This window comes from Fusarium graminearum, chromosome 1 (genome assembly GCF_000240135.3).
Source record: "Fusarium graminearum PH-1 chromosome 1, whole genome shotgun sequence".
NCBI lineage: Eukaryota > Fungi > Ascomycota > Sordariomycetes > Hypocreales > Nectriaceae > Fusarium > Fusarium graminearum.
This window is the reverse complement of record NC_026474.1, coordinates 3,735,310-3,754,070: the sequence shown is the minus strand read 5'-3', so window position 1 is coordinate 3,754,070 and position 18,761 is coordinate 3,735,310. Positions and strand designations below refer to the sequence as shown.

Genomic DNA, 18,761 nt, shown 5'->3' with positions numbered 1-18,761 from the left:
TGTTGATGGCCTTATATGATTATTACCAAGTCATTTGACTGGATCATGCCTCTGCATCAGATCTGATATTGGATTATCAACAACCCATCGCTTTCTTGCATATCTTCAATAGTAAACTTGACAAGTAATTATGTGAATTATTCAGTACTTATATAAAAAAGAAAATAAGGCTCCCTTTGTCGGGATACCAAGTAAAAGGGGGTATCAAGCGAATGCAGCTATGCCAAGGAAAGACTGACATCAGCGACTCATACATCGTTCGTTTGTTCGTGTATCATCATCAACCAGTCCCGCTCATTTCACAAGTCAATAACTCGAAATCTCACATAATTACTGTATCCAGCAACGCCTCTGCTCTTACACTAACACATGCACCTATTCAGCGTTATTGACAACCCGCAACGCCCGGCGAGGACCCATGACAACACTGAAGAAACTCGGCTCCTCGCCCTCGAGAAGTCCTTCGGTTGAACCTCTGCTGTTGCCTGTCCCGGGCCTAGTGTCTTCGCTGTGCTTCGGACCTCCGGACCCGCTGCTGGAGCCGGGTTCTCCAGGTGTGGTATCGTCTTCGTCCTCAGGACGCCACTTGGGTTCCGAGGTGTATTGCTGATTGCGATTGGATCCGACCCAACCGAAAAGACTGCGCTGAGAATAGCCACGGTTGGGACCCGAGGGGTTGAGCATCGACTGTGAGGCAACCGAGTATCGGTTTTGCACCGCCAAATGCGTTTTGTAGGCGTTGACTTGACGGCGGTAGAGCCAGGCACAGAAGCCGAGGTAGCAAGCCAAGGCGCCAAATATACCTGCGATGACACCTGCAGCTACCAGCCCTCCATTGACTGTTCCTCCATCCTCGTCATCGTCATCAGAAGATGAACTGGCCGTCGCTGTGGGCGCGGAAGTGACTGTGAAAACCGGAGGCTTACCCGTCAAGAACGGACCTCCGGTGGCCGGCCCCGCAGCGGGGGTAGTCACCGTAGCGCTACCGTACTTGTCTCCACCGATAACCTCGCGTACAGCGTCAGGGACCTCGTATCCATGAGATCCAGCGAGAACAAAGTTGTCGGGATAATGATCAGGATTGTGATCCCCGGCCGTGAATTTATCCTTCCACTCGAGTGAAGTGGCGTCGAATACGTAAATGCCTGGATCACATTTGATATCCTCGCCTACTCCACCAACGACAACAATCTGACCGTCGTACATGGCGCAAGAGTGGCCAGCACGTGGGGCTGGTCTATTCTTGTCGTTCTGGTCGACTTTGATCCATGTGAAGGAGGGAATAGTAAGGATGTACATATCGTTGTACTGCGTTTGGTTTCCCTAATGAAGTTAGCACTCGAATGGCGACTGAGACATAACAATGCTCACAAAAGGTAGATCCTGCCCACCAAACATGTAAATTTGGAAACTCGATGCATCAGGCGCACTGGCGATGACGGCACAGGGATTAACACGAACACCTGGCGTATCTCCCGATGTCTTCTGATGGAACCATTCCGAGTTTGCAATGTCGTAGACGTTCAAGACGCTGAGATCCTCGGTGAAAGTGATGTTAGTGCCTCCAGCAAGACCAATCAATACGCCTTGCTCTCCCCATCCAGGCACAAAGACAAGAACACCATCTGCTCTTTCGGTGAAATTACCGCTCTGGATACCTGCCTCGGTGATGTTGCGATAAGCTCCACTGCCGCCTGCACCTGTGCCTTTGGAGAGACTGTCGACACCGGTGTTGACGTAGCCAGGATGGGTGAACTCAAGGAGACTCTTGAGATATACACGCTCAATATCGCGAGACCAGTTTGGGGTAGTAGCCCAATCGAGGTGTCCGCCAAAGTACCAACTCAAGCCGAGCTCTGGCACAGAGATGCCAGCTCCTTCAGCAGCACGATGGACTGGTAGATCTCCGGGGTCAGACTCATTACCGGCAGAAGTCTTGGGGTTCTTGAACTCGGTCCATTCTTCTTCCTTTATGGAATATCGCCAAACAGACTCGGGTTCGGGGTCGACATAAGGTGCATCAGAGAATTGACCTCCGTAAAGATAGAGGTTGTTGTAGTCGTGCCAGAGATAACCCATAGACACCTCTGGAGGGCCATTGGGTTTCTCAAGACCCTTGAGAGCAGGTGAGTCAATGTCCCAATCTTTAGAGAGATCCAACGTTAAAAAATTGTTATTCCATGTGTCTTCAGTTTGGTCGGCTTTTAATCTGGAGCGACCGCCATACATGTAGAGTGTCCCATTTAGCTGAGCAGCTTGGAGACCCCATCGAGCGCAGACTTCGGTAGGACTGGTCTCGCGTTTCTTGATGACACCTGCACTGGCGCCGTTTACATCGGAAAATGATTGACCATTCCTCCAACAAAAAGCTGGAAGAATAACAGCGATGAGGACTGTTAGCATCGTGTAACGCTGTAGACCCGAGACACTTGAGGCCGTGCCCGAAGTGCTCTTGATTCTTGGTCGGCCTTTAGGATTTAATAGCTTGGTGTACCAAGTCCAAGGCGATGATAAAGACGATTGCCGCGGGCGTTGCTGGTTACTGTCGTTGTCTTGTTCCAAAGTTGGCGTATCAGTCGAGTGCTGGCCGCTATCCTGGGTGTCAGGTTGCTCGCTCAACAACAGTGAAGGTGCTGATGCAGAGGTGGGATAATCCAAATCGTGTTCCAGCCCGACTTCTTTAAAAATGGATCTTCTACCCTTTCTAATAGCGCCTCCCATTTTAAAAGGTGGTGTTACAAAAGTCTGAGCCTCACGCAGGCGATCCGAGGTGCGTTGCGAGTTAAAACGAGGCCGTGCTGGAGCTAGGAAACCCGAATTAGACGGGGGAGAGGATTTGACCATTGGCATCATGACCAGGTGCTTATGCTTATACGAATTGAATGGTAGCCTGTGGCGATATATTCTGTCTCATGAGTGGCTCAGATCGGCGAGTGCTATGATGTAGCCACATTCAAGCAATACCACTCTGTAAGGATCATATCCTGCAGATAACTTGATATGACGGGGTGTAGGGGAGTGAATTTGATTGGGGCTTTCGATGATAGCCTCTGAAATCGAGAAGCAGGCTGTGGGAGATTCAAAAGAAAACAATAATTGGGAGAGCCCATAGACAGTTTATGAAGGGGAGTTTGACGGTGTCTTTTGAAGGAGCTGGAGCCTCTAATTAACGGATTCAACAGTGATCGACGTCCGGAGCTGAGCAACGACAAGTTTGGGTTCTCTCCACTTGGTACCGTTCTCAATTTACTTGGGCTAGACGAAGGCACTCGTTGTGGTACTGTAAACCATCTCGATAGCTACAGACAGCGAAGCACGCCGTTGTTTCTCAACCCCTGACCCACTGCATCATCGATATCCGCGGCAACTTTGCCTGTATTGAATTAGTCCCGATATCTATTGACAGCATGAGACGCGAGACACGTTCCATTTAGCCCGGGCGACGAAAGCGTGAGAGCAGAGATGTTAGACGCACCTACATACCAGTCAATATGATTGCTTACCTGCTAGACAGAGATGCTGTACCTTGTACAGAGTACATGGTGCACCAAGGCACACCTCAGACAGGATCGTCACATTGAGCGAGTACAATACAATATCTTGCAAATGTTCCGCAATGCCAGCAGCCATGCCTCCCTCGGTAACGATACGAGCTTTGAACGTGCCAAACAGAACCCTGTGGCGAGCACTCACACACATAACTATGCGCCCAAGCTTACTCTAAAGCAAGCGAGCAGGCCAAACCAGAATTGGGACCAAAAGATTATTGTTTCCCCTTGCTAGCTTGACAGACAATTCAGCTGCAGTGTTGTTCATTACCGGATTCATCTCCGGGTCTTGGCATCGAAGGGTGTAATGATTGGGCCAAAGAGACGTGTCGATGACTTCACATGCTTCCGGGGTGTAGCCTTGATTCTTGTTATTTTTGTTTTGGATTGTGTGATCGACCGATAACTAGACCGACAGACCAAACCATATCCGTCGCGGCCGCTTTTTGTTTGATGCTTTGGGATACGTCTCTAGCATGATTTGATTGTGATGCCATGTCTCGGGATCCATCACTTATTCGCTTTTCGTTGTAGTGCATGCAATAATGCAACGGTCGTGGAATCTGGGGTAAGACTTGGAATTGCTTTGTAACACCGAAAAAGGTTGTAGTGTAAAACTAGACTAATCAAGCATAATGCAGGGATTGTGCTAGTGTTTCTTGTGTTCGATCACGATCTGGATCAATCATGAATGAACAATGACGGTTGCAATTTGGCCCGGATGTCGCTCGATCCGTTTACCGTTCTTGATATACTGTGCGAGTCGAGTATTGACAAATAACGAGACCAAACTCAGACACCAACTCAAAATCTGTAGTGTTTCCATTTCGAGAATCATGTCTTGTGTTGTGTTGCCCTCCAAATCATCAACACGAGCCACTAGAGCCCCAAACAACCAAACAACAGCTGCTGGGTGGACTGCCGCTATCCACCGGGCTCGTTCTCTCTGTTGGTCATGCTGCTTTTCTCGTATGTCCCGTAAGAATGTTATCTTTAGACCAAAACAACTTGGGCCTTTATTTGATTGGCCCTGCTCAGCTACCCGGCCCTCCTCCACTGCATGTACTGTTTGCTGTTTCATTCTGCTACGAACTGAAGAGTGACATACCGCACCGCACCGCCACACCTCGCTTAGCCGGAGCGATGAGCTTCCGCCACAGAAGGTGCCACAAATATGATAGAGCAGGCCACAGGCTCACATTCGTGTTGTTGAAGACTACGGAGCGGGTCGCAGACTCGGAGCGGAGCCGAGTTTTGAAGCCGTCTGTGTTCATGTGGGACGAAGGTGAGACAGGCCGGATGTGCCTCGAACAAGGCGCTCCCTTGGATCCGAACAAAGTGAGGCATTCAACCATGTGCGTGGAACGAGCATGTGGATAACTTTATGATGCCGGACCGACACTAATTTAAACAGAGGCAGTTCCTCTCAGCGGTGTTAATGAGTAGTAAAGCCCCTCACATTATGCCTCTGCTTTGTGGTAACGGATCAAAGGTCTCGTCTTCAACAAGCTTGGAGGGCACCTCCGCTTCTGGCGGCAGTTTAGATTCTCCTCGGTTCACCTTCAGACCCTGCCTCACTCCAAGCTCACTTCCAATAAACTGCAAAGCTACTCCTGCTGCCTCACTCTGTTCGGGAAGAGTTGAAGGGACGAGGTAGACCGCCGTCAAGGGCCAGATCAGTTTCAGTGCGTCAAATACCGTCCTTGGGGATGGATTGTTACGAAAAGATGCCGGGTCGAGATGTCGCTGTGTCGCCTTCATGACATCCTTTGCCCCGTCTCTCACGCGCCAGACGCAATGTGAACGTAGCACTTTAAGCTCATCTGGGGGGACAGGAACAGCAGAGTGATGGGATAGGAAATTCGCAAAGGTTAGGATAACATGATATCCCTTCACCCGTGCCGAGTTGAGCATGTTTCGCAAGTAGGGGTTGAAGACCTCGTCGATATAATGATAGCTTGCGTCAAACGCGGTAAAATGATCTTCGGCGTTGAATATAATGCCGACGAGGTCATAATACTCGGCGGCGGCTGCATCAAAGTCTCGGGCCCGAAGAATATCGAGCATGCGCTTCTGAACGTGCGCCATCTTGCAGATGTACTCGCCAATCTCAACTGCCAACCCCTCTCCGGGGTGGAGCGTTTCTTTAATGGCCGCAAACCATTCTCGGGATTCTGGCGGGCACTCGAGGGATGTAAGCAGGCATCGTACTTGCTGGTTGATTGTCAGTCAATAGCCGATGCCAAGCGTTGAATTGAATTACCACCATGTTGTAAGCAGGCCAGAAGCCCATCCTGTTACCCCCGTCCCGCAAAGAAGCTGCCCCTCTCTGTTTGAGAATGCTGTACAGCCCATTCGTGTGAAGGTGCCAAGGGCTCTGTGGTGTTATGCGGTTGATAGAACCCATAAGTAGCTGAAGAGTCATGAGTACAAGGGCATGACCGTGGAGTGAAACATCTATTTACCTCATAGTTTGTCAAAATCCACACCGTTGCAAGAACATCATCTCTCATGGCACCATTTGGCGTCTTTAGCGCTGCGCTGACAGAACTGAGAGTCTTTCCCAGATAAGCGCCTAATTCTTTATCGGTCTTCTCTACAGAACTGTTATCGATGGCAGTTGGATATCGCAGATTAGTTATATAAGTGCGAGCAAAGAGGTGTGTAGCCCAGAGAAGAGGACCCTGCGGGCTGCTTTTTTTGTAAGTGTCATGCAGAAAATCCAAGGTGTAGTAAACATTGAGAAGAATGGGAATAGAATGAGAAGTCCAATGCTCGTTGAGAGATTGAGGGATAATGAGAGACCCCCCCGTCTCAGTGTATTCGACAAGATCAAGTATGGTTGGCGAGGCAGGGCTCAGTGCATGATCATCCTCTGTTATAGTCCGAGGCGTAATAGCATCCCCATTTGATGAAGATGAAGATGAAGACGAAGAAGAAGCTGTGCCGAATGACATGACCGACTCGCCAGGGGTCTTTGGTAGGGTCCTCTTTTTCCTCTTCTTGATAGAAGATGGATTGGCATTGCGAAAGACAAGCTCTTGCTCATCTCGATAACCTGGACACTCTTTTCCATACTTGATACATCTCTGGCAAGATGGGCGACCGAGATCACACTGTTGATTCTGTTAGTAACTACGTGTATAGCTGGATGATTGATATGACTCGGTGTTTGTCTCTGGACGAGATAACGCGTAAGCACGAGCAAGCCAGCTAGCTAACCTTGACACGCCGCGAGCGGCAGAGATGGCAATCTTTACTTGGTTTCCCCGTGTTGGGCATTGCGAAACAAGACAAGCGAATATAGTGGACAGGTATAGGTTAGTAGTTGTATCTCTTTACTGAATGCGTTGTCAAGGTTGGAAAAGGCAATCCTTTCGAAGGAAGCTCTTGTTGTCCAAAGTGGGCTAGCGGGCATACAGGCAGCTGATAGCTGATGGGTTGAGAAAGAGGTACCCCTAGTCCCCTACACAAGGTGGATTCGTAGCTGGAGGATCTAAGAACGGTGGTATCACGTGCGGGGCCGACTACATCTCTATAATGACTCCTACCACAGCAACAACTGCTACTAGGTAGCCAAGTATTCACACAAGGCAAACAAAGCATTCACTTCTATCTATGTGGGCCATATCAAACGACCTTGATAGATTAGTCATCTCTGCGATCACACCCGAGTCACAACATCTTATCCGAAGGGCTCGAACAGGTTCAAGACAAGATATGACAAAGAAAGGAGCAAACGGAACAAGACATGATTGATAACGATATACGTAAAAACGTCTACTTGTAACGCGATAATTATGTATGTATACTGGTATATAATTGTAGCCGATACATATGTATGTACCGAACAGGTTTGTAAAGCACGAGTTCGTCACTTTCACCTCATTTTTTTTTACCCACGCACTTGGCATTTGCACCTTCAGTAGCTTTGCTCTCTTTTCTCTCTGGGTGATTTTGATACCAGTGTTTAGGTACTAGAAGGACTGCGGAGGGCATAGTCTTACCATAAATAGTACTACTGGGCACGAGGCATCGTATTGAAGCCAGTATAACTGGGTAAGAATTCAATCTACAAATGATTCTAGGCTATTCACCAATCATATACTACAAGTCCAATACCTTGCATTGGTTAAAATGCAGTTCTATTGTATATATCTGATATGCGTCGAGTCTGAAGTGCATTGGCGATGTTCTGAAAGTACTCTTGGGCCTCGTGCAATGTACAGTACTCCTGAACACTGAACATCCAAGTCACAAGTCAATTATTCGTACACGCTAAAATTGACAAGCAAACAACAATACGCATTTTATGTAAAGAAGCACTAGGTAACCTTTTGTTTACGCGCTATCGTGGTCGTGAATTTAGGCAGTGAAATTTGGCACTGCTAGCCAGCTGTCAGAGAAGCCAATTCTATCATGCAAGGCTATGCCACTGCTCCCCTCCCTCCCCTCCCTCTTCTTCTCCTTCTTCTTCTCCTTCTTCTCCCTCTCTCTTCTTCTTCTTTCATCTTCTCTTCAACACCTCCCTTTCTTCCCAACGTGAACAACACAACACAACACAACTTTCTATAACCAAACCTTCGATTGCATGCAAGCTCTCCTTCTACACAGCCCTCTATTGCTAAACTCTCTATCGATATCTTTTAAATCGTTCATCTCCCTTATCGACACGATAACATCCCCTACACAAGTGTCTACTCTCCATCATGGTGAATTTAAAACTTCTCGAAAAGATGCGCGGCTCTTGTCCGTCGCGATCATCCTTTATGGATTTTATCAACTACAAAGACAACAACGTCTCGATCGCGAAGGTGAACACCGAGAAATCTGACGAAATTTCACTCACCAGCACCGACACCAAGCTCGTGAAGACGCCCCTCGGGGATATTACCAACACTCACGCTTGCCGCGATAACAGCGAAAAGCACGTTGCCGTCAAGGAAAAACCTACGATTTTCCACAACGAAATCACTGAGCCCGAGTCTATCAGCACACCCACCGAAGAGCAAGCCGATGGTTGCCTCTCCCCTACCGACGAAGACTCTTCCATCATGATTGAGGAACCAGTCTCTCCCCCCTATCATTACGTGTCTACTGAAGCATACTTCAGCCAGCCCCCTAGCAGCGAGTCTGCCAATGATGAAACGACATCGGCTACCAGCGAACATGTCGAGCTCAACCCCGGAGCACCTGTGTTCATTCAACAGCGGGCGCTCGAGCAGCAGTTTAACGTAAGCCCTGCATTCGAGGTCACTAGTCAAGATCTTTCCTACTTTGACTATGAACGACCAGAGGCTGTCAAGGAAGAATCTTCCTACCACCTCGAGGCCGCTGGGTTCCAACCTATCTACTACTCTACGCATGAGGCACAGAGCAACGCGACCGCTTCTTTTTTCGACAATGAAACTAGTCCTATCACAGAGGGGTATCCTCTAACCCATCACGAAGAAGCTGAGCCCCAGTCTGCCAACGCTTCTACGGGCGCCCATGAGACAGACGAGCTCTCTCCCACCAACGGCGAAACCCACGCGCTTGCACCTGATGAGGTTACTGATCAACGGTTGGCTGAGGTCCCTCACTACGAGAATGTTGAATTCCAACACCACTCTGCTTACTACGACCACCTTGACACGATCGTAGAGGAATCGGAGTCCGAAGACGACGAAGTCATTGAGCTGCGATGCATCCGCGAGCACACTACTGACTCGGACACTTCGTCTCGCTCCGAAAACTCCATTGTAAGCAGCAACGAATCAGGAGTGACTGATTCTCAGATCTCTGACACTTTGGAGATCGGTACTGCCATCGTCGATCCCGACACCCCCAACGCAGCAGCCAGTGAGCACCCAATCGAAGGAGAGAAGAAGCGAACCATCCGCTTTGATCGCAACGGAGACCTACATCTTAAAGTCGGGACAAGCCACCCCCGAAACATGTTGGTCGACTCTCGAGCGCTTGGGCGTGCATCAGCCAAGCTGCATGCTACCATCACTCAGAATGGCAAAGACGACACCGGTGACCGCTGGGCCATCGAATTCCCCGAGGACGATCCAAAGTCGTTTGCCATCCTTCTGAACCTTATTCACGCACGTTTCGAAAAGGTTCCTGCCAACGTGAAGCTTGACCGGCTCTTTGATGTTTGTGTCTTAGCAAACAAGTATGACATGACAAGCGTGCTGCGACCTGTGGCTGAAAGATGGTACCTGTCCGCCAGAACCCTTGATAAAGACTCTATTTTCAAGATGGCCTTTATCGCCTGGGAGCTGGGGTTCACCACCGATTTTGGTGAGATTGTTGGACACATTACCCACAACTGTTCCCTGGATGGCGATTCCGAATTGGTTTTTGGTTCCAGCAAGGAACGACTTGCGGAAAATGAAATTATGCAAAAGCTTCCTATCTTGAGTAAGTCATATCAAATCCACCACCAGTCTTGCTCTTGCTAACTTTTCTATAGCATGTATTGAGGAGCATCGACAGCTAGCTCTGGAGATTTTTTAGGAGGAATGCCAGGGACTGAGCGAACTAATCCTGAGCTGCTCTGTGAGCGGCAAGCTGTGTGGAATCCGACACGGACGGAGCGAGATTTGTCTCATGCTTGGCAAGATGTTCAGCAAAGCTGAAGAGGAGGGCATTATGGATCTTTTTACTCCGGGAAGCATGTTCAAGCACTGTGGAAGTCTCAGCATGAGTCTTTCATCGTTGGAGAGAAAGATCAGCAGCGTTGCCGCCTACATTGACGTTTGCGGTTGTTGCTTTGGCGTCTTCGAGTTGCTTACTGGAGTGCGAGGCCAACTCGGAAAAGCAGCAGACCCGCTCTACCGGCATCACATGGATGCCATGGCTACTCAGGCCAAGAAGGTCCAAATGGGAATATTTGTATCTGGCGACGAAAAGGATGGAGATTAGATGCAACGACGAGAGACTGTACGTGTGAGAGAGATTGAGGATGCGGGCAAATGGGGACCGCAGCTTGTTTTTCGTTTGCTTATTTTTTTTGGAGGACATCGGTATGTACCATGGGGCTTTGCGATGAATGAGAGTCGGTCCATATATCACGAGTTGGTATTTTGAGACGAATAGCTTTGATATGTATGGAAAGCTGAGCGTGCATTGGAGAACGGGAACGAATGACGGAAAGACCTATTATTTGTGGCAACATGCCCGTGAGGAAATCACCGGCTAGGTCTTGCTGTCTCAAGGATGAATTATCTAATTCAAGCGATAAACATAGATTAGTGTCCTCTCTTGTGATACTTTGGACACAATAAATTGTTGTTGTAAATACTTGCGTCTCGAGTGAAAATATTGTGTATTTGATAAGCCTTCTTGATCCCGAGTGTCGCACATGTTCTTGACAGCAATATATTCCCCATCTATATGTTCCACTAGAAGGCAAAACAACAACATGAATTGTAGAAAGAAAAGAAAAAGAAAAAATTTGAACCCCTGCTAAGACTAAAAGACAGAATGTCGTCTCGTGTCCTCTCCAGTAAGTGAGCCTTTTACCAATTTCCTATTTAGGCCATCCCGCTCACTCTCACTGGCCAGCTCTCGTCACCCCGCTTTGGTTCTACACGGCATGGTCTTGCACGATGGATGGCCCAAGAGTGAATTAAATCAAAACAAGGGTTGTGTCTTTGTCTTTCCATCTTGCACCAAATCAGTCAGTCAGTAGGTACCTAAGCCCTGGTCTAGTTTGTCAGCCGTTCCTCTCCCCTTCTCTTATAAACTGCTTGCTTTCTCACCTTTCTTTTCTTCTTTCCTCCATCCTCATCCCCATCCTTCTCCCCCTGGAACACCACCACCATGACTCACTACTCCCAACGCAAAGACATATTTCCCCTTACTGGTGGTTGTGCCTGCGGTCTTATCCGTTACCAACTCTCCCTCCATCCTCTCCTCGTCCACTGCTGCCACTGCACCGCTTGCCAGCGTCAAACAGGCTCTGTCCTCGCCCTCAACGCCATCATCGAGTCTACAACTCTCAGCCTCATCCCCTCGGCACCGCCCGCAGTAGCTGGCACACCGACCAATCCGGATCCCGTTACCACGAACGTTCAACCTGCTTTTGCACGCATCACTTCGGCCGAGTCTGCTATCCGTGAACCCCAGCCTCAGGCGAGGACTTCATCTGTGTGCCTCCCGACGGAATCTGGTATTGGACAGACAGCGGTCAGCTGCCCGGCTTGTCACACCGGTTTATGGAACTATTATGCGGATGCGGGACCTCATTTGTCGTATATACGCGTTGGAACCTTGGATAGACCCTGGGAGATCGAGGCTGATGTGCATCTTTTCACACGCAATCGCCCAGCCTGGATGAATGTTAACGATGGCAAGCCTTCCTTTGAAGAGTACTATGGAAAGCGGGAAGATCTGTTGAGAGACGATGCTCTCAAGAGGTATGAGATGCTCAAGCCAAAGATTAACGATATGTGGACCGAGTTGAAGGCTAGCTGGCAATAAGTTGATTGACAGGCCATATATACATAAACCAGACACAGATGGACAACGAGATAAGAAAACAGGTTGTGAAACGTGGCAAGCGACTATAGTTAGTATTTATATTTGATGAAGAGCACTCAATATGTCATTGCAACCATTATCATTATAATCTTCTTCAACCAAGCAGAAGAAACATCTCCTGTATTGATCCACACTCGTCCCTAGCCAATATGGTATATGTACACATGAAACTGCACCGAGGAGACTGTCGCTCTGTACATGTAGCCACGCTTGCTAAAAGCCTGCAAGCCTTCCAATTGCATCCCTACTCCATCCATATTTGCCTGTACCGCTTTGACCTGAAAACCCCCGCTCTCCAACATGTAGCGAATTGATATATGATATGTAATAAAACGAAGCAAAACAGCCCAGTTATTGCTTTCAACGCCTTGAAATCCCAAAACATATAAGCCGAATACCATTCGAAACCCATACAAATAGATAAATCACAAGGAGCGACTTGAGATAATGCTATAGCCCGCGCGAGTTCCTCCTGGCTTTGGTTCTGGTCTTATGCGAGAAGGATATCCCCCTATGCTTGGTGATGGTACTCCGCCCCATGCTTGTGTAGGAAAAGCCAAAGTGCCTATTCTCTTTGATGCATGTAGAAACAAGATAAAAATTGAAATGAAATGCAAACATGTGTGCCAAAGAACGTATGTGCTTAATAGTAAGGGTATCTCAGATTCATTGCCTTTAGCCGCCAACCTTGCGGAAACCCTCGACTCCAAGTACGGGGATTTCCACGTCACCAAGATTGACCATCCCTTCGTCGCGACGACGCTCGATGAAGTTGTTGCATTCAAAAATGACTTGGGCCCATTCAGCAAGTGCCCTTCCAGCGTAAACCGAGTTCTTGACGTAAAGGCCAGTGGGCTTCACAGGGTGCACGGGAGTATCGGTATACGAACCCGTGTTCGGTTGGGGTGATGGCGATGGCGATGGGGACTGCGATTGCGAAGGTGGTTGCGATAGTGCTGGTGACGGTGATAATACTGGCGATGGTGCCAGTGACGGGCTGCCCTTGATGCCGAGAGATTTATCGGAATCGTCACTAGAGCCCGAGAGTGTGAGTTCAAGTCTTGGAGGACCACTTTTTTCAGCAGCTGAGTCCAGCAAGCTCGCGTTCTTTGCGTTGTCAATCAGCCCCTGTTGGGGGCTGCCTGAGAACTTGCGCGTGATACCATTGACTTTCAACGGCCCACTAATGCGGCTCTCTGCCGGACCGGGGAGTCGAGGGCGAGTCAGAAAGCGCTCTCGGAGAGGCCCTGCCTGTTGTTGCCACGCGAGAACAAACTTGAAGACATACTTTGGTTCCTCATATGTAGGCTGAGAGTACAAAGAGTCATCTTCAGACACACGGTGCTTATAGTTGTTGGTATTAGAGGCCCTGCTCGATGTTGAAGTCCGAGACTCGGCCGTCTCTCGACGAACGGTTTGAAAGTCGTCATCCCATCCAGCGTTTGTGTTACCGCCAAGAGAAAGCACTTTGCCCAATAGCGACCATCGCTTCTTTCCATCCTGTCTTGAAGCGTCAGGTGGCAGACCGTTGAGGACACTGGCCTCGCTGTTAGGAAGCTTGGCAAAGGAGTCAAAACTGCCCATATACAAGCCAGGTTGGGGCACGTTGATCTCCTGACGAATAATCATGAAGCGTTTTCCTGGGGCAGGGTTCACGGGAGCGGTCGAAGGCACCATTCGCCCTTCCGATTCAGCAGCGTGCTTAATATGGAGATAATGGGACCACGTTGTTTGAAGCCGCTCAGCCACGAGAACAAAGATTTGACTATGACCAGTTAGTATAGTGAACAACCGAGATGTGAAAGTAACATATATGCTTACCCATCCACTTCATCCAGCGTTCCGGAGTCCCGGCACATTCGCCAGGACAGCAAACGCTGATAGTAGGCCCGAACCATGGGGCACCAGTGATTGAAGAACTCGTTGAAGGTCTCTTCGGTGAGCAGCCAATCCTTGCAAACGGCCAGCTTTCGCACGGGGTCCCTCGAGATAGCATCCCAGATGGAGTATATCAGGGCCATCATTCGGATTTCAGACATGGTGTTGAAAGAGCCCATTATCTTTTGGCAAACATCAAACCAGAAAGGCCAGTCAAGATAGCTATCGGAGCTGTCTGGGTCTTCAAATTCGCTATAGAGCACGAGAACTTCCTCCAAGAAGTCACACAGGGTGAAACAAGCTGGGTGGTTGTACATCGATACTCTGCGGGTTGCTGCTTTCATCATGGTAGCGAAAGTCTCTGCAAACGTGTGGCGAGCCCCAGCAATCTCAAGTGAGTCGTCCGAAAGGTAATCCTTTAATAGCATGATACATCGGTTCTCAGACATGCCCCTCATGACATTGTTGAGCGGGAGAGGCAGAGCCATCGCAGCATCGGCACCTGGCATACCATCCATAGCGGCAGGGTTGAAGCCACCATCCATGGGGGCCTGCCGGTGGATAGTAGTGTCCAGAACATACAAAAGTTGAGCTTGAACAAGAGCAAATCCGGGAGACCTTGCCTTTTCTAGGAGGGGTAGCCCAGGAGGCATGAATTGTTCGGATAGGATGTGGAAGTACTTAAGAAAGATGAAAAAGACATCAGTATCTCGGCCTTTCCAGCGAGCCGCCCAGGGACCTGTCCAGGGAATCCGGGACACCAGCATAGGCAACCTGGGTACCTTCTTAAGGCTATCCCACATACCCTTTGGTGATGTCCAGGCAAATACGCCGATAGTGGGGGGAAACAACGCCGCAATGTCGTCGCTCTCACCAATGTTTTTCTTTGGCAGACCAAGGTCATCGGCAACTCGTCTGATCAGCTCGGGAGAAAGACCCCATAGCCTGATCAGAATGTCGGCAACACCAGGTGCAAAAAAGAAGGCATACGCGCAAGCCTTTCCAGCAAAATTAACCAAGCTGGCCGGCGTATGACGGAGCGAAAGCTTGTCGACGACAAAACCCATTTGCTTAACCAGGTTGGTAACAAACATGGTTCTGACGCTGTGTTCGGCCGACTCTTCGAGGAATGCTGCCTGACTCGACGTGACGGATGAATTGGACGAGTTTGTCATGGATCGAGCTCGAACCTTCTCCGCTGGCGATCGGTCAACAAGCGGCAAGAAATAAGACGTAGCTTGTCGCCATTCCAGTCGCGTCATAAGAAGAGTTGCAACATCGAACAACACTGGACGGTCGACACCAGGCACGGGCTGGGGAGCTTGGCCGTCCAGCATTTCCAAGATTGTAATCCACCACTTGTTCAAAATTGTTGCCCTGCGGTCGACATCTTCGGCGCAAAGTTTCTTGGTCGATTCATGATTCATGGTGCTTCGGAGGAAGGGCAGAAGCTGTGTTTGAACCTGCGACATGCGCTGCGCGGTGCTCTTGGCAAGGAACCCCTTGAAATCCTCGTCGATCGCTTTGAAAGATGACCACAACACGTCTCTCTGCTGAGGCGGCATCTCGACAGAAGATTCATCGGTCACGGTTGTAGCAGACGTGGTATCGTAGGCGGAAGATTGCGGTGTAGGGTCTTCTGTGGTGGTTGAAGCTGGTGGCGCGAGACTCGTAGCCGAAGAAGCGCAGCTGGTGTCGGAGTCGGTATTCGTGTTGAGCTTTGACAAGCCCGCTTGTTTTGATTTAAGCTTGGAAAAGTAGCTGCTCGCTCGCGAGAAGGCTTTAGGGGCGGAAGACTTAAGCGATTCGCTCGACTTGTTCTTATCCACCTGATCAACAGTCAAACCAGGGCGTTTGCGAGTCTTTGTTAATTTCATTGAGGTTGTGCTCTCGGATCGGTTGCGCCCAGACAGCTCGTCGTTTTCCTTGGCAGTATCGGCACTTTTCATGGGCGAAGGGGAGCGAGAAGGTCTCCATGAGCGTTTGGCGAAGTTGACGAAGGATTCGGATTTTGTCAGAGGTTTCTCTACGGGTTTCAGATTTCCGATTGAACCATCGCCAAACTTCTTGTCGCCCGCGGAGGTGGTCGGTCGAGGGGGCTCCTCGCCAAGGTTGTGAAGATCTGACGTGCTCTTGGAGCCTGGAAGCCAGCCTCTTGTGTCGATGAGTGAGCTCGTTCTTTTCCGGGCGTGTCTGAACGGTGAGGGTTCTTCAGGTGCTTCTTTTGTTTCAACAATGGAGGGAGGTTGTGGCGCCTTGATCTCAGCCCGTTGCTCATCGGGTTGAAAAACAACGGTGTCGAGATTTGTGTCGAGGTTGAAATCGACATTGAAGGTAGGAAGATCGAAGTTTGGTAATGATTGAATATCGGAAATATTCTCGCGCTGCGGGATCGATGTTGTTGTTGAGGATGAAGGGTTTTCGAGAGAAGAGAGCGAGAGGAGGTCCGGGCTAGATCTGAGACCGCGGGAAAGAAGACGAGGGTTCCACGGCCGGAGCCATCATCATGGTAGGACCAGTCATCTCATGACAAGAAATTCAGAATAGTAAGCAGGCTTCAACGAGAGAAGCGTCCCGGAGGTTGATGCTCCTCTTGTTGGAAAGCCGACCGTATAGGGAAAAATTAACAAAACAAATAAATGTATCTCAGATCAACATTATTCGAGGCTTCTCTGGCCGGCAGAGGTATGAGGGCTACTACAGGAGTCCCCGCCGGAGGAGTGCAATGCGAAAGATTCCCAACCTAAGTGATTTGGAAGAAAGAAGGATGAGGCTTCTCAGGGTTTCGATAGTTAGAATAACTAGAACCGCAATTGCAGCACAGCCAAGTGCAGGCCTAACCTGGTATAAGGTGGACTCGTACTTTACCGTAGAGTACCTGGGCTTTTACTAGTGCGGCCTGCAGCTGCAACCTGCAACCTCCACATACAGGATCGCCGCGGACTAGCCGGGGTGGAGGAGCGGCAAGACAGAGGAGGTGATTGACAGGGAATTCGTAGGGAGGAGGCCGAAGTATCCGCCCGCCCAGCTTGTGTGTTGGTTGCGCTGGGCTGGGCTATGCAGTACTAGAGTACAGGACAAGGAGCACCCAAAAATGAAATGAGGCTATGCCCAGAAGGGGCTGCGCGCAGCTGTCTAACTGGGATGTCAGGATATCAGGATGGGGCAACGCACAGATTAAAAGATGGAATAATTGTTCCCAACTCTGCTCCGTTCTATGGGAGGCTACCCAGGTTAGAAAGTCAGGACGGTGGACAGACAGGCTGACAGGGCAAGGCAAGGCAAGGTAAGGGGCTTTAGTTAATAAGCTGAAGCATTGGCGGGGTGGAGCGCCGTAATTGAGTGCAGCTTCAGCAGATGAACCGCTGCAACGAACGAGCTCCATCCAATTTCGATCAACACCTGTGAAATGAACAAAAACGTCATTCATTGATGAGGCGTCGAGTCTAAAAGTCTGAGTCTGAGCGCTGTCTTCTTTCGTTTGTTTCTCGTGTCATTCATTCTTTTGGGCAGTCGCATTTGGACTCACACGAGATTGAAACATCCGATAACGATGCGCCTGCATTAGGACCTTGATGCTGTGTTAGTACAAGAAAGCTCGCTGTGGTTGTCCACCATCATAAAATCAAGACAAACACTCCCAGCAGTCTTGCAGGCAATTCATGTCAGCGACATGTCATTCGTCCAAGGCCACGGCACTCTTCTTCTCCAGGGGTCAAAGCCTGGCGGTATAAGGAGCTGAAGAGGCACAGGTTATTAACTAGCAAGTACATACATACTAAGGTACATACGCGAGAGAAGATTGGACGGAAGCGAATGCAACCCATGGAGGTCATCACCTTACTGCGCGCTACCACTGAACAGTGTTGACAACGAAGCAGAGTGAGACGCAGTGAGACCAAGTCGGGGGCAACAAGCATCATTCTTTATCTAAGTTTTGTTTCGACCCTGTTGTTATACATTCGTCTGACGCTGATTCTGAAATTACAGCTAACCCAATGGACAGTACTATCGAAAAGTATTGTACCTTGCGATATGCTATTCCCATGTGGAAGCTTTGGTGGCGGCGGACGAGGCGCAGAGTAAATTTGACTTTCAACCTCGAACTTTCGCATATGTACGGATACACTTCTCATAACTGGAGTTTGCAAATGCACAGAGTATACACGGTAGAGCTCGGAGAATATTACCCATCTGCTCGCCCATATTGTAGGCCTGCTATAGGGATAAGTAGCGCTTAAAGATCATGGTATTTCTGTCCTCAAATCGGTGAAACAACTGTTTCGGAAACCTCAACTTCCAAGTTTTTTTTCGGTAATATATGGATGCATTCAAGCTTTCCCATCTACAGAAGGGCGGTTCAACCAAATCGTCGATTGGCAATTCACGATACTATATGCCCCCTGTCTCTTAGCACCTAGAGTCGAGACAGGCCAGCTAATCGCGAAGCAATTCGGCCGTGCTAGATGGAGATCATGAGCTTGATCCATCATTAGATGCTCCGTGAAGAGACATTTTAGCTGCATACCTTTAACCGATAATAACAACACAACGATAGAGTAATAATAACAACAAGAGCAGTCCATCCAAGCTTTAGTGCAGAATTCCATAATAATCAAGTCCGTTAGCCTCTGTCATTCTGACATGTGCATTGGATGTATCAACTAACATCGGACATTGTTCAACGCCCGGTTGCCTGTCCGGTTGAGATTTCGTTAGTGGATTCGATGGGCCAAAGCCGTGACAACGGACAACCGATGGTGGATCTTGTTATTGAGACTGACTCTAGTCGTTCTTTAGGAA

The 18,761-nt window shown here is 49.2% G+C and overlaps 6 protein-coding genes across 6 annotated transcripts; 2 read left to right on the top strand and 4 right to left on the bottom strand.

The window, feature by feature from the left end:
- Positions 1-262: 262 nt before the first annotated feature.
- On the bottom strand, positions 263-2,850 carry FGSG_01149 (uncharacterized protein; the record flags this gene model as incomplete). Its single annotated transcript, XM_011318615.1, has 2 exons — positions 263-1,323; positions 1,372-2,850. The coding sequence occupies 2 exons, from the start codon at positions 2,848-2,850 to the stop codon at positions 376-378; spliced, it is 2,427 nt and encodes an 808-aa protein (XP_011316917.1). The 3' UTR covers positions 263-375.
- Positions 2,851-4,233: 1,383 nt separating this feature from the next.
- On the bottom strand, positions 4,234-4,822 carry FGSG_01148 (uncharacterized protein; the record flags this gene model as incomplete). Its single annotated transcript, XM_011318614.1, has 2 exons — positions 4,234-4,613; positions 4,657-4,822. The coding sequence occupies 2 exons, from the start codon at positions 4,820-4,822 to the stop codon at positions 4,234-4,236; spliced, it is 546 nt and encodes a 181-aa protein (XP_011316916.1).
- A 181-nt stretch (positions 4,823-5,003) lies between these two features.
- Positions 5,004-5,955, bottom strand: FGSG_01147 (uncharacterized protein; the record flags this gene model as incomplete). Its single annotated transcript, XM_011318613.1, has 2 exons — positions 5,004-5,762; positions 5,812-5,955. 2 exons carry the CDS (start codon positions 5,953-5,955, stop codon positions 5,004-5,006), a joined length of 903 nt encoding a protein of 300 aa, XP_011316915.1.
- A 2,362-nt stretch (positions 5,956-8,317) lies between these two features.
- FGSG_01146 (uncharacterized protein) lies at positions 8,318-10,052 on the top strand (the record flags this gene model as incomplete). The annotated part of the gene is made up of 2 exons (XM_011318612.1): positions 8,318-9,956; positions 10,009-10,052. The coding sequence occupies 2 exons, from the start codon at positions 8,318-8,320 to the stop codon at positions 10,050-10,052; spliced, it is 1,683 nt and encodes a 560-aa protein (XP_011316914.1).
- A 969-nt stretch (positions 10,053-11,021) lies between these two features.
- FGSG_01145 (uncharacterized protein) lies at positions 11,022-12,020 on the top strand (the record flags this gene model as incomplete). The annotated part of the gene is made up of 2 exons (XM_011318611.1): positions 11,022-11,043; positions 11,497-12,020. The coding sequence occupies 2 exons, from the start codon at positions 11,022-11,024 to the stop codon at positions 12,018-12,020; spliced, it is 546 nt and encodes a 181-aa protein (XP_011316913.1).
- Positions 12,021-12,191: 171 nt separating this feature from the next.
- On the bottom strand, positions 12,192-17,523 carry FGSG_01144 (uncharacterized protein; the record flags this gene model as incomplete). Its single annotated transcript, XM_011318610.1, has 4 exons — positions 12,192-13,845; positions 13,902-16,342; positions 16,888-17,013; positions 17,488-17,523. The coding sequence occupies 4 exons, from the start codon at positions 17,521-17,523 to the stop codon at positions 12,756-12,758; spliced, it is 3,693 nt and encodes a 1,230-aa protein (XP_011316912.1). The 3' UTR covers positions 12,192-12,755.
- Between the last annotated feature and the right edge of the window lie 1,238 nt (positions 17,524-18,761).